The following is a 15,042-nucleotide window of genomic DNA, read 5'->3' as shown; positions in this document are numbered from 1 at the left end:
TTTTTTGACATTTTGTCCCTTTACACCACAGTGGAATGAAGTGAACAAGATGTGATTGAAGTGTAGACTTTTAGTTTTAACTCATTTGAGTTACCAAAAATATCATATTATGACATTTAGGAATTATAGCCATTTATTTACATATTTTCCTCTATTTGAGTAGTCTTAAAAGTAATTGCAAAATTCACTGGTAATCAGTTTCATGGCCATGTGTGGCATTAAGCAAATGAAAAGTCTGTGGTTCAAGAATTTCATTTCCGCTGGGTGGAAATCTCAATATGTCGTTTAAAGAGGTGTTGAAAAACCAAAACAGACCGTTCAGAGAGATAACTGAATCTTTACGAGTGGCCAAATCAATAATCCAATACATTCTCAAAATCTGCAATGCATTGGTGAGCTCAGGTATTGAGGCAGGTGATAGGTAATTTGCCTCAAGATGCAGACATTTGTTCTTGTTACTTTTTTTGTTGTTTTGTTTCATGTGTGAAACGTAGATCAATTTATCCCTGTATTCTAAAATTTTTATTATTCATTGTTTACAGTACTGGTGTAAAATCAAGAAATAGTTTTAAGACAGGAAAACATCTCAAACCGTCTGCCCACTTTGGACAGATGAAACCATCTGTATCAGAATGACTGGAAGACATATGTATAGAGAAGGAAAGGAAGGGCTCATAATCCAGAGAATATCATCTCTCTGTATGGTTTTCTCATGAAACTTGGTCACAGGTATTTATCGATGATGTGAGTGCTGACAGAAGTAGTACGAGGAATTCTGAGCTGTATAGAGTTATACTTTCTGCTCAGATTCAGTCAGATGCTGCAAACCTGATCAGATTCATAGTACAGATGGACAATGACCCAAAACCTACTACAAAACCAACCCCAGAGCTTCTGAGGGCAAAGAAATTCAGTGTTCTTAAATAGCTGAATCAGTAATCTGACCTTAAGTCAACTGAGCAGCTTTTCTCTTACTGAAGACAAAACTGAAAGCAGAAAGACCCACAACCAAGCAGCGAGTGAAGGCAGCAACAGTAAAGGAATGGCAAAGCATCTCAAGGGAAGCACCCAGCATCTGACGACGTCCATGTTTTCCAGCCTTCAGGCGGTCATTGACCTAAAGAATAAATAATTATGCTAGTTTGACCAATAATATGAAAATGGAGCAACTGTGTAAATATAAAATGGCTGTAATTTCTAAGCAGTGGAATGTGTGACTATTTGTCTGATTGGTCAAACTGGTGTACCTGACACTTAGTGAATCTGTCTGTGTGTCATTTGGCAGCCCATCTAGCTAGACAAAGTCACATGCTATCAGTTCAGGTAAATCTTACATTTGAACGCCTTATTTCACAGTTTTCACACTCTACCTTCTCTCCCGTTTGAGCTGTGTGTCGCCTTTGGTCCCCACTCTAACTGCAGCTTCACATTTCCTTTGGTACCAAGAAAATATTGAAGTTCGGTACACAGCTCCACTGATAAGAGTGCTTAATGATCAACCTTAGTTGTGCAACATTGCAGCCCGTCTTTCTGAATGCTTATTTGCAGCATGTGAGCAGACACCTTCAAGGACATATTTAAGTTTAGTTCCTCTAAATAAGTTTCCAGAATTTGTTGAATAATTTGACCGCTGTGTTTGCTTCACAGAGAATCGTCATAGGCTTCCATGATTCTTTAATTCTTTCCAGGTTACAGTTAACAGCATCATTTTAGCCTGTATTTGTAATGAACCTCTGGGGTAGTTTTGCCAAGGATACGCACTCACATAGCAGGGCTCAGCCAATCGACACTACGGATGTTCTTGACTGACAAGTGAGAGAGCAATCTGGCAGAACGAGGTGGAGGAGAGGCGGGGTCAGAGATTCACCACGGCAACCAGTAACAGATTGATTGACAGCTCAGCTCTTGGGGCAAGATGGAGGGGCTGGAGTCAGGACGGGGCGGAGGTTGGTTGAGACAGAAATAGAGGAAGCGTAGAGAGAAGATGGAGGAATACGAAGCAGAAGTGAAAGATAAATCTGACAGCTTTTCTTCATATGAAAGCAGTTTGTTGCAAGTGGTCACCTCATAATTTGGAAAATCTGTCAACAATATTGTTGCCTCTTGATACACATGGTGCAACATATACTGAAGTATGATACTGAACAGATTATACTGTATAGTTAACTTTAACTGTGTAGGCCGATTGCATAAAGTGAATCATAGAGCATAATTATCAATCACTCAATCATCTTTGTCTCTCTCCCACTCGCTCGCCTTGCTCTCCTGCCTTCGTTCTGTTGTGTTTAATCAGCCTCTGGTGGACGTAGATATTGATTGAGGGTCAGTAATCTGCTCAGGGTTAGCAGCCTGCCAGGACCAGACCAATATATGTGTGTGTGTATGCTAGCTTTGCGTTTATGTTCACTAAAAGCTGGTGTGTACATGATCGGTGAGACGCACACACACACACACACACACACACACACACACACACACACACACACACACACACATACACAAGGTAAGTGCAGCCTATTGTGCCCTTGCCGAGGCTGAGTTCAGCTCCTCCAGAGGAGCTCGTTCAAAGCTGCTAAAATCCATACAGCTTCCTGAACTGTGGCTGCTGTGGATGGTGTATGTGTGTGCGTTCAGGGTTTTTCCTGCACTGCAGAATTTTCCATGCCTCCCAAAGAGGTCCTCAAAGGAAAATCACCAGCATCAAATTGATAACAACTGAGAATGTAAAAGAAATTCAGTGTTTTCACCACTTTTGTTAGCTGATGTTTAATTTGCACATTTTTGTTAACTGGTCAGCAATAGCAAAAAAAAATGATTTCTGCCAAGTATCATGTTGCCTGTACTGATCATGCTTAGTGTTGTGTGTAGTCGCCACCCCAAAGGCCCATTCTGAGCCAAGAAAACCCCGGTGTGAGAGAGTGTGTGTGTTGTATAGTTTTGCTGAGGGGCAGCTGAGATAAAGGCAGAGAAGCAAGGGACTGTTTTGTTGTCCTGTTTACAAATTTGTCTTCTGCATAGAGAAAGTGTGACTGTGTGTATTTATTTTGTGCTTTATTGTTGTGTGAACTTTTCACAACTTCCCATGTATGTATATATGTGTGTGTGCACAAATGTGTATATGTTTGAGAGACAGGACGGGTACATTCCAGAGCTTCAGAAGGATTATAATTCTGTGCATGATTGTGTGCGTGTGTGTGTGTGTGTGTGTGTGTGTGTGAGTGAGAGTGTGAGAGAGAGATAGAGAGCTTGTGTTGTTGGCCATCACTTCATAAATGTGTGTATGTGAAGAGAATCAGCGTTCAAGATGCCTCTCTGTGGGCTTATATCCAAGTTCACAAAGGTGTGTGTCTGTTGTTTTTTTTTTTGCACACATGCATGTTCTTGTTTGTCTGTATGTGTGTGTGTCTGTATGTGTGTATAGTCTCCCCAGGGCCAGTCCTCGTGCTCTGGTGGACGTTAGCCTGCTAGCTGCCTCCATTCATCTGCTTTATTCGTACACACTACAAAGCTTTGCTACTCCCCAGATGCAACTCCCCAAACACACACACAAATGTACGCACAAACACATACACACATTCTACCCCCCTGCTGAGCCATTTTTTCCCATTGTGCTTCCTCTTCCCTTCTTTCTCGTTCTCTCTCTTCATCATGATAACAACAACAGAGTTGAAGCCTCTTGAAACACTCATTTTGAATATCAAATTGCTTGTGTGTGAGTACGTGAGTGCCTGTGTGTGGGCAGGAGAGTGTTGGGAAGCTGCTGACATTTTCGGTAAGACAGTTTGTGTACTACCTTTTTGCACTTCTTTTAAGTGTATGTTTGTCTGTGAGCATGTGTTTGCATGCAGGTTTAACATTTAAGCTGCAAGCTTCACGTGAATGTATGTAGTTTGTGGGGCCACTAAGGCTCATGGGAGCTGTTGCAATGGTCCTTTTGTGTTACAGTAGTGGGGTCATTGCTGTGCAGCAGTGTGCAGATTTATGTGTTTTTGTGTGAGGATAGATATGTGGTTTGAGGTGCCAGGATGAAAGAACAGTGTGTGTGACTTGCCCATGAACTCTTTGGGCTCCGTCTAGGCCTCTGAACCCACATATCCTTTCTGAGTGCCTCATAGGATGTGAACAAATTCTCTCACACGAGCACACAACCCAGTGACTTCAGTAAATATATGCATTCATGCACATGTAACACAAACTCTGCAGCAAGCAGGTTCATGCATCATTAGTAGACAGTAACAGTTTACTGATTTTCAGTCTGGTTGATAATCAGAGTCGATATTCAGCATTTTTCTGATTATCAGTATTGTTTTTTTTAATTTATTTTAATTTTTTTTAACTACATTTTTAAAAATTGCTGCTCTAGCTGTGATGCAGTTGCCAACTCACTCTATCTGGAATCACTCTGTGATCTTGAGCAATGTTCCACCCACTGCACTGTCCGATTAGTTTCACGTCATGATTGACAGCCTATCAACACTGAAGGACAGATGTTGAAAAGTCTTTTTAAATAAACATAAATAAATGTTATCATTCTAAATTTTGACACCAAGATTTTATTTCAATTGAATGTCAGGTTTAATATGAGTTATCGCATTATTGGTCTCCTTGATTACAAATAATCAAGAACAATATTGATCCGGACCCCTGGCAGGCTGTAGTGTAATTTGAAGTCTTGACAGGAAGTAAGCCTCATAGATCCATCCATCCAAAATGTACTACCAATGGATACACTGCTCACCAAGCTTGTTGATACTTGAGACTAAAACCTAAAACTAAGCAACTGAATTTGTCATGAGTGGAAAAATAATTTCCTTAATATTCCATCAACAAAAATATTGATTCTTTGGGATCCTGCACACCATCGATGGCTATGGCATAGGAAAGACAGGAAGACTGCCCCCACTGCTGCAGCACTGCCACGGCCAGCCCTATCTTTCTATATTAAGTTTGCCTTTGATAATGGCCATCAACAATATAATGTTTGATTTCATTTCAATATAAGTTTAATTTATTTTGAGTTGAGTTTACCCTCATTCAGAGCGAAAGAAAGAGCCCTGGAAAAATACGGCCCCTCACCTACTGTTCTGTTAACTTATTGACATAATGTAATTATATCCTACACTGGGTTTCTCCTAGAACTGTACTACACATATAGCCTCTACTCTCTCTTTTAATAACCTGCATTTGACAAAATGTTCAGAAAATACACTTTTGCATGTTTACAATGCAGAAATAGGTATTGAAGTGTAGTGAAAGGCGTAACATTGCTTGTATGAAGTCATTATGACCACCGAAAGATAATTTTCTTGCTCTGTTTTTGCTGAGAACCACACATCACAGGTAAGAAAAAATAGGTGACATGGCAAATCTGTAGATAAAACACTGCTGCAGCAACAACTGAGCCGTGCTGCTGTTAACATGAGTGCTGAAATGAAAAGCAAAAGGTTCAGCAATGTGAGGTGAACAGTGTGGCTCAGGTGTAAAAGTGCCACAGACACAGTTGTCCTTTTCAAGTTGTGGTAATAATGTTTTTCTCTCTGTGTGTGTATGTGTGTGTGTAGTTTGCACAAGGTGAATACAACTCCAGTGGGTTTGACCTGAATGTGATGCCGGTTTGGAGGAACAACATTACTGGTAATGGAGTTGTGGTCAGCATCATTGATGATGGTGAGTCTAACTTCAATGCAGCACACATACACACTTACTTTGACCGGCCCATTTACACATATACATCTTGTATATTAAATAAATTAGGGTGGTTATACTGAACTTTCTGGCAGCAAATTATGAGCACTGTGAAATATTTTTGAATGTTTGCGAACAAAATATTGAATTGCACCAGGACTCTCTCTGGGTGAGTTGCTAATTTCATTTTAATCATGGATTTTTTTCCCTCCTTAACCAGGAACACATAATTTTTTTGAGAAAATAAAAGCATTTCAATTAGGAATTTGCATAACGCAGCGTTCCCTTGTCCAATATTTTGAGACAGACTGTGCGGTGTCCTACCCAAAAACATCTTAGGATAGTGAAGGCTCTTCACGTTTAGCATGATGAAACTTAACTGTGGCCTTGAGAGGAGAGGGTGAATGATTTATGTTAGCACCCCCCACATCCTCTCCCACCACCACCACCACCACCACCCTACTACCGTCATCTTCGTCTCAGTCACGCCACAATGAGAATTCATTTCTCTCTGATTGCTGGGATATCTGGCAACAAGGGAAATGAGAGAGCGGCATCTTATGGGCTCATTCATCAAGAACTAATTGAAGCCTCACTAGTCTCAAGTGCTGATAGAGCTGGAGTAGTTTTTGGAGTGTGCTGTTTTGTCTGTGTGTGTTAAAGTGTTCATGTGGTACTTTCTTTTTGCATTCTACTGCGTCTGACTCTGCGGTGTGTGTGTGTGTGTGTGTGTGTGAAAGTGACAATCTTCTAAGAAACGCTATGTTTTGTGTGTGTGTGTGTGTGTGTGTGTGTGTGTGTGTGTGTGTGTGTGTGTCTGTGTGTGTGTCTGTGTGTGTGTATGTGTATGTTCTTACCACTTGTTTGCATGCTTGTGTGTTCACTCATAAGTACGTCAGTTTTTTAGTGTCTGGTTTCGATGAAAGATGCTGCTGTTGTGGTGAGCTGCTGTGGACAGAAGGCCTTCTTTCTGCTCTGCATCCCTCTGCATACAGACAGACACTATGTGTGTGTGTGTGTGTGTGTGTGCGCGTGTGCGTGTGCGTGTGTGTGTGTGTGTGTGTGTGTGTGTATGGGTGGTGAGAGGTGGAGGGTGGCTAGAATGAGCAAGCAAGCAAGAGAGAAGGAAAAAGAAATTAAATAGAGGAAGGATATAGAGGGAAATGTCAGGAGAAAGCAAAAAGGATTCAGAGAGGGGGAGAGAGCATATGTGTTAATGTATGTGTGTGTGCATGCATGTGTGTGTGTGAATGAGACAGAGAGTATTAGACTTGCACCACTGAATCTCCTCTCCTCTGAGGCTATTGTACTCTGCTCCACCTCTCTGTATTGATTCCACTGGGCAAGAGCTCCCTCACTCTTTCTCCTTCGCCCTTCGTCTCTTTCTTTCTTCCTTCTTCGTTCTCCTTTCCTCTTCCTTTTTTTGCTGTTCCCTCTTTGTTAACTAGGAGGTGACTTTTTCCTCTGGCCACCCTTCTACTTTTTTTCCCCTCCCTCCTCCTTGTTCTTTTTCTTCCCTCTCTGCCTCCCTCCTTTCTTGGACAGTCTGCCTCTCACAGCTGAAGGATCATGTACACGCTCACCTTTAGCCACCTTTCAATCGATACCTATTGATTTTGATATCACAATGAAATAAATAATTTTTCTTTGAGTGAAAGCGCCCCGGCCCCTCCTCCTCCACTGTCCTTCTCTATCTCCATCCTCCAATTCAATCCCTCTCTTTTAGAGGTAATGTAATTGGCATCTGAGGCCGCTCCTGTACAGCCGTTGAATCACATTCATCGTGCCACCTTCAATTTGTATAACTGGGTTTGGGTTTGCTCTGACTCTACCGTTTCAGACTGTTCTCTCACAGTCGCACAGTTAGATATATTTACATCAGCTTTCTGTTATTGCTATACTTTATGAACTCTAGCATAACCCTTAAAAACTCAAAGCTCAATAAAATCAGGGGCCTCATTTATCAATTGCGTGCAGCACATTTTTGTCTGTAAAACTTATACTCATTTCTACAAATTGAATGTGTGCACAGACAAACCCCTCGAGTAATAACAGGTAAATTTCACTTACACACACACCAACCTCATCTCTTCTGACAGTCATGTAAGCATATTTAATTGATTTTCAGCTTTTTCTCCTGAAGATGTGCATTCACGGTTTTATTTTGAAATGAAAATATATTTTATTTAGTATGATATTAACATTATGTAATTATGTTTTAGTTTGATCCTTCTTTTCACGTACCAGATCAGATCTCTGGGTTAGTTCAATTGTAATCAATCTGCATTGATAAAAAACTGTTGCGTTTATGTACCAATAATTTAATAGCTTTAACATAAATAAATTTTAATTGCTTTCATTAATTTTTTCAATTTTCATTTAAGTTTTATTGTCATTTTTGATCCATAATGGGCCTGAAGATGTCAAATAAAACAGTTTGGTGATAGGAGAGGAGAAACCTGATCAGGTGTGCACACCAGATATTGTGCAGTTTAACATCCATCCATCCATCCATCCATCCATCCATCCATCCATCCATCCATTCATTATCTGTACACCTCTTAATTCTCATTAGAGTTGTGGGGGGCTGGAGTCTATCCCAGCTGACTGAGGGTGAAGGCAGGGGACACCTGGACAGGTAACAGTCTATCACAGGACTACATATAGAGACAAACAATCACACTCACATTCACACCTACAGACAATTTAGAATCACCAATTAACCTCAGGATGTTTTTGGAGTGTGGGAGGAAGCTGGAGAACCTGGAGAAAACCCACACATGCACAGGGAGAACATACAAACTCCATGCAGTAAGATCCCAGGCCTAGGCCAGGTCATGAACCAGGGATCCTCTACCTGCAAAGCGTCAGTGCTAACCATCAAGCCACTGTGCCGCCCAGTTTAACATCCATTAGTGGTAATTAATAGTATTACAAAGTGAAGTATGGGAACAGTAATGTTTGAGGACACATTTCCTACCCTTCATCCCCTTCTTTATCTTAAGCTCATTGTTTGCAGTGTTGCTCATATTTATCCCTCACTTACTAAATTCATTCACAGCAAGTAACTCTACATGAAGGCTTGAGTTGATCATGTATGACATTCTGGAGGCGTTTCTGTATGTAAATCAGCTTGTATGCATAAGAATGTAGGCTAGGTGAGATTTTTCATTTTCCTAGAATAAAAGCATGAGTACACACATTTGATTAATACCAACTATCTTGTTTGGGCAGTTCCTCTAAGCACACATTAAGAACTATGCATAGATTGATAAATGAGGCCCCTGGACACTTTTATAGGAAGAATAAAAGACAGCTGTCACATACTGTGCACGTCAACATAAGCAATGGTCATTAGTCTGTCGTCAACGGATTATGCCCAGCGAGTGGGTTAAGGGTATATAGATTCATCAGAGAAATTGCATCCACCTCCCCCCACCCACCTTGTCCCGCTACTGTACAGCAGCCTCCCTGTCACCCAGCTATCAACGCCGGCCTCTGTCCGTCATGGCCAGGCGGGCTAGAAGCACTCCCATATCGATCGGCGCTTACGCCATTGTCATTACATGTCATTGGTACACAGAGAAACACGAGACGCAACCTTAGACTGGGAGATGGAGGTAAAGCGATGGATGGGTTGATAGATGAAGAGAGAAAGCAATGAGAATTTACACAAAGAAGACTAAACAATGTCAAAGGTAATTCGAAGAGCAGTGAGTCCTATAATACAGGGCTGTTTTATCTCACACTGATTTGTCAAGTGTATGGAAATAAGTCTTTTGAATATGCTGTTTTCTTCTGCTCTATGCGAGGTGTCAGGATAGGATGTAAAAATATATGTGGGTAAACATCAATTTGAGCCAGTAATGCACCCTGGAGCAGGTGTAGACACTGTACCATTTCTTCTTTTTTATGTTGTAGGAATTAGACACCACAGTAAGCTGAAGGTAGAATTTTATAGTTGCACCTTGAAAAGCAGTGCACTGAGGGGATAATGTAAGCCTAATATAGATGCAGAGCTGCATTTATGTTGTCATAGCTTATGTATCTATTGGTTGATGTAGGAGGTGTGATAAAAGATTTTATGGCTGATTATGAAGGCTTACGTAGCCGCTCTAAGAGGTAGAGCTGTATTTTTGATATTCTACAACCCGAGCTGATTGACTTAATGAGGTGTGTCCATGCAGTATAAATAGTATTTACTGTACTGCTGGTGTTGTGTGTCACAGTAGAACCGAGGGGTCAGAGTCTTGCAGAAAAATTGCATGTCTGACAAGTCAATTTAGATAATGAACTTTAGTATTGTCGGTACTTTACTGTGCAATTAAGGTTGCTTTTAATTCAGTGTACTCTATCACTGATGTCATTGTACATGATCTAAACTTGAGAAACTGTGATTTGAAGGCATTTTAACATCTCCAGTATTATAGTGCCCTAATCTTAGTCATCCAAAATATTTACTCCATATTTTGCAGTCACTTCAGAACAGCTGGCTTTGTGTGATTGAATTAAACTGTGTTATCGTGTCAATGAAGCTAAAAGAAGAAATCCAAATGTTCTGGAAAAAGAACATTCTGCTTTTAGTTGACAGTATTGATAATGCTTGATACATGTTTGTGTGTTAGTGGTCTGTTAGTCTGCATGTGCTGACTCATTCACTTGTCAATACAGAGTTAGGTCTTACCAATGATTTATTATCCATCCCAACTTGTATTTTCCTACTGCAGTGACAACAAAACTGGCCATAATTTCTCTAATCACTTTGCATTTGAAATGTGTTCACATTAGCCACTGAGCACACAGCCAGCTGCTGTTGAGATTCTCCTTAGTACAAAATAATAACGCCAATTACACGATTATCTTTACACTGAGCAACAAAGTCCTCAAAAGTAACTGGAGTAGTTGCTAGGCAACACAGGCGTACCTGCATGAGCGCAATTTTTGGTTATTAAGTTAGTATTTATTGTAGGATGGCTTTAAATAGTGGTGAGCTGTTACTGTCTTGTTAATATTTTTGAAAGTTGTAGTTAACTGTATTTTTGGAAATTTTTTTTGAACTGGCCAAAGCTGCTGTAGTTAAAAGCACTTTATCCTGTAGGTTGTGGTGTTTGGGTGGTGTTTTCAACACTGAGCGACGGAGCTTTGTAACGGTGTAATAAGATAAGCCTCATCTTTACAATGTGTGTCTCAGTATCTTCTCATCAGTGTCTGTAAATACTTGTATGCTCACGGTGCGTATGCGTTCATGCATTAAGGCGAGCTCCTGGCTTAAGTCCAAACACTGTCAGAAGCCTGTTTGTGCGTGTGTGTGTGTGTGTGGTGCTGTTTGGTAGAAATGACACTGGCCGGCCATGTAAAAGTGTGTCTGACAAGGGGAGCGACGGAGTCAGCGCTTTTTTTTCCTCCCTCCTCGCCCCCCGCTGTTCAATCCATCCAGCTGCTGTCACCACAGGGGAGCAGACAATCTATCAAGGCATCGGGATGCATTCTCCTCACCTGCGCCGCGCCTTTAATGAACAGCCAACATGATCCCGGCTGACAAGCAGGAAATGGATGTAATAAAGATTGTTTCTGCATGCTCTTTGCATCCCTGATAAATCACCTCGCTGTGCAACAGATACGGGAGCCACATGGAAATTTGATTTCACACGGCAAGGGGGAGGAAGAAGAGAGCAGTGGGGGGAAAAGAGAGCTGCTAGTGGCAGGGTCACTCTATTTTATTCCTCTATTTCTCTATTGGAGCAATGGAGCAAGATGTGTGGGGGCTGAATAGAAGGCCTGTTTTTTTTTGTTGTTATTTTTGTGTGTGTTTGTGCTCTTACTTCCCTCTAACACTCTGTTGAGCCTGGAACATGCATCTGTGCCTTTAAGTCTAAAACCACAACAGATGATGTGTGCAGATGTTCACGTAGGTGTCAGTCATCATAATTGGACATAATATTAATGTGTGCACTAGGGGGCAGGGCGGCATTTACCAAAACCACAAAACACAGGAAAAAAGGAAGGAATCTGAAAATGGGAACCTATTTTCATAACAAGAAAATACAACTACTAAGCTAAAATAAATAATCAAAATAAACAGCATTTTTTTCTTTATTGTAAAGTTAAGTTAAATGAAGTTAATAGGTATACATAGTTGGTTGACATCTTCGACTAACTTTTAATGTTTCGAGCAACATGACACAGGGAAAAATCAGCATCCTTACTGGATGATAATCTGGGCGTAGAAAACATGGAATCCATTGTTCTTGTATGTGCAGGCTAAAGCTAGTTAGCTGTTCCATACTGAATGAAAACAAAAGTAAGATGGCAATTGTTCTAACTTTTTTATTTTCTGAGCTTACCTGCTCAGTATTAGCAAAGATTATTCATTAGAACCACTGACTGGTAAAGTGTATGTTGTTGATTATCTTGTTGCAATGCGATGTTCTGCTTGTAAACCTGTGTGTGGTCCTGTCAGTTATGTAGAAGTTACTTTACCTATATAAGCTGCCTAAACATTGTTGCTGGCCAAAAGCGGGACAATGCATGCCACTGTACCACAAAAACTGCTCAGGAACGTGTCAGCAAGTCCACAGCCCAATCCCTTTAAGCATGCATGCACACTACAACCAACAGGGCCCAAAGGATCGACTACCATCACAGTAACAGACATCAAAGGACACCCCTAGGGTCCTATGTCCATCCCCTGAGGGACCTGAGCTGTTTTGGAAGCACAGGGAGACCGTCACAGTGTTAGTCAGCTGGTTTTGATATTTTGACGAATCAGTGGGAACCTAAAGCAGGATGTCAAACTGTTATTATCAGTCTGTACTCTATTCTCTCTGAATACTGTGGTTGAACAAGCCTTTATTTTTAATGAGCAGTAACCAAGTGCACTTACACCTAACTAATCTATTTATCTAATGATAAACTGCTTTACCTTGGAAATAAGCCAGCAATTTCTTACTACTGTGGGTAGCAAACTAGTGAGCTGAACATGCTAACATTTACATTAGAACAGATCGGCACACTTTTTAATACATTCCTTACACTTGGTTTGTCTTTGGTTTGGGAAAGGCTTAAAACTAACTAAAAGGATGGCTGCTCTCTATTGATCATACATGGCCTGCACATTTTCATTTTTGTTTCTTTTCTTAACTTTTAGTCAGCATTTCTGGCAATAGATACCAGTAAAGGTTCATGGTTTTGATTGGTTCACACAATTGGATGTGTTTGTTAAAGTTGGGAATGCTAGAAAACATTTTCGAGATGATGAGACATAATTATATTCATTGCACTGTTAAATTCAGCATTAACAAGCCTCCACCTACTTCAACTAGCTTACTGTTTCCTTTCTAAAATTCAGGGCTAATCGGTAGGATCATGCAAGCTATAAGGAGTACTTGCTCTCTTCACAAAAAGCTCTTGAACTGCATGTTTTTTATGTTCACCCAAACCATTTAATGTAGTGTACATTTTATCACTAAAATAATTTGGAATAATTGCCTCGTTTTGCTATACTAAAGGGGGCTGCACAGTGGTATAGTGGTTAGCACTTTCACCTTGCAGCTAGAAGATCCCTGGTTCGCGTCCCGGCTTTCCTGGGATCTTTCTGCATGGAGTTTGCATGTTCTCCCTGTGCATGCGTGGGTTTTCTCCGGGTACTCCGGCTTCCTCCCACAGTCCAAAAATATGCTGAGGTTAATTGATTATTCTAAATTGCCCGTAGGTGTGAATGTGAGAGTGATTGTTTGTCTTTGTATGTAGCCCTGCGACAGACTGGCGACCTGTCCAGGGTGTCCCCTGCCTTCGCCTGAGTCAGCTGGGATAGGCTCCAGCACCCCCCCGCGACCCTAGTGAGGATTAAGCGGTGTATAGATAATGGATGGATGGATGCTATACTAAAGGCATGTAATGGAGGAATAACGTATAATGTGATGGTGCAACTAATGAAACCAGTTTGCACTGTGTTTGGGAGGAAAGAATAGGTCAGCCTACGATCAGACAACCTATTCTGGTATAATTATATTATAAGCACATAATAAAACAAACCCTGGCCAGCTGCCATGACTGTAGGATGACCAGCTGATCCTGGTGCTGTGTAGGTGGAGAACTGATCTAATTAGAGCTGCAGTGTAAGTCACTCTCAGTGTTTGTCAGAACACACTGTGCATTACTTCACACTGTATATTATATTATAAAACTGGTGAGGCACCTGCTAAAATTTAGGCCAAAGATGATCATAAAGTACATATGTCAATTCCTTTAAAGGGACATATGCTTCTAGTGTAGACAGGAGAAAACAGGATATCAGATACAGCAATGTTACAGTTCAATATTAGCATATTGGCCTATGCTACACTGCAACATGTCTGTGGAGATTTTCAGTCATTCACCATGAGTTCTAACCAACAAGTGGGGAGTCCCAAGCTTTTAAACTTTTATTATGGTTATTATTATCCTGAGACTTGTTTGTTTGGATCACATGAGTCAAAATGTGAATGTATGTTAAGCTATCTGAAGAGGAATCTCAGGACCGCCTTTAAAGTGGCTGATAAGTGGTGTTCAGCTCCTCTGTTTAATAATGTTGTTCCAATTCAACATAGATGGCTTCTTTTACTCCTCATTGAAATCATCAATCTTCTCTGGCCAAAATATTTGTGTACATTCCTGTGCTAAAATGAGTGTCCTTTATCCTTCAGATTGCGGCTTTTGTTTCCCCACTATACACCTCTGTACATTCCTTGCCAAATAAACTACATTAGTCTGCTTAGTTAAAACTGATGAAGCCTTTCAGATGAGAGTTAAAACATCCTCAAGAAACTCAAACAAGTCCAACTCCCTCCATTTTTGCACTTAGACACACTGCAGCACCAAACAGAGCATCAAACTAGCAAGCATTCACCCACATACGCCACTGTCCAAATCACTGTGGCAGTCCTCTAACAGAAAAGGCATTCAGGTTGTGGAGTACAGGGAGAGTGAGAGAAATAAGGGGGGGCGAAGAAAAGAGAATAATGATTAGAGTTGGGGAGAAATAATAGTGGGGAAACGGGAGAAATACACAGGGAATGGAATATAGGAGAATAAAGGAGAGCGAGATTGAGATAGGGAAAGGATGGGAGGGGGGAAGTGAGATAGGGAGGGAGAGAGGGGGATGCAGATATGGGGGTGGGTGGGTAATTTATGATTTAATCTAATGCAGTCTGGACCTGCTGTAAGTCACACAGACCTCAGCTGGGAAAGCGAGGGAGGGAGAGATGGAGAAATCAAGAGAGAGACATTAACCTTTCCTTGAAGCAAGTGTGAAGCTGTTTCATCTGACCACCATCCTCCCCGTAAACCTTTTCTGCTCTCGATCTCCACTTCCTGCTA

The 15,042-nt window shown here is 41.0% G+C and overlaps 1 protein-coding gene across 1 annotated transcript in view; it reads left to right on the top strand.

Annotated features, from left to right (window-relative positions):
• The window catches only part of LOC111564532 (proprotein convertase subtilisin/kexin type 4-like), a 207,130-nt gene that overhangs the window by 35,720 nt on the left and 156,368 nt on the right, over positions 1–15,042 (top strand). The window contains exon 7 of the mRNA XM_055013942.1: positions 5,562–5,667. Coding sequence (XP_054869917.1) covers positions 5,562–5,667 — 106 coding nt within the window. The remainder of the gene's footprint in view (positions 1–5,561; positions 5,668–15,042) is intronic.

Source organism: Amphiprion ocellaris, chromosome 9 (genome assembly GCF_022539595.1).
Source record: "Amphiprion ocellaris isolate individual 3 ecotype Okinawa chromosome 9, ASM2253959v1, whole genome shotgun sequence".
Classification (NCBI taxonomy): domain Eukaryota; kingdom Metazoa; phylum Chordata; class Actinopteri; family Pomacentridae; genus Amphiprion; species Amphiprion ocellaris.
Note: the sequence above shows the minus strand (reverse complement) of the source record. Positions and strands in the feature narration are given on the sequence as shown.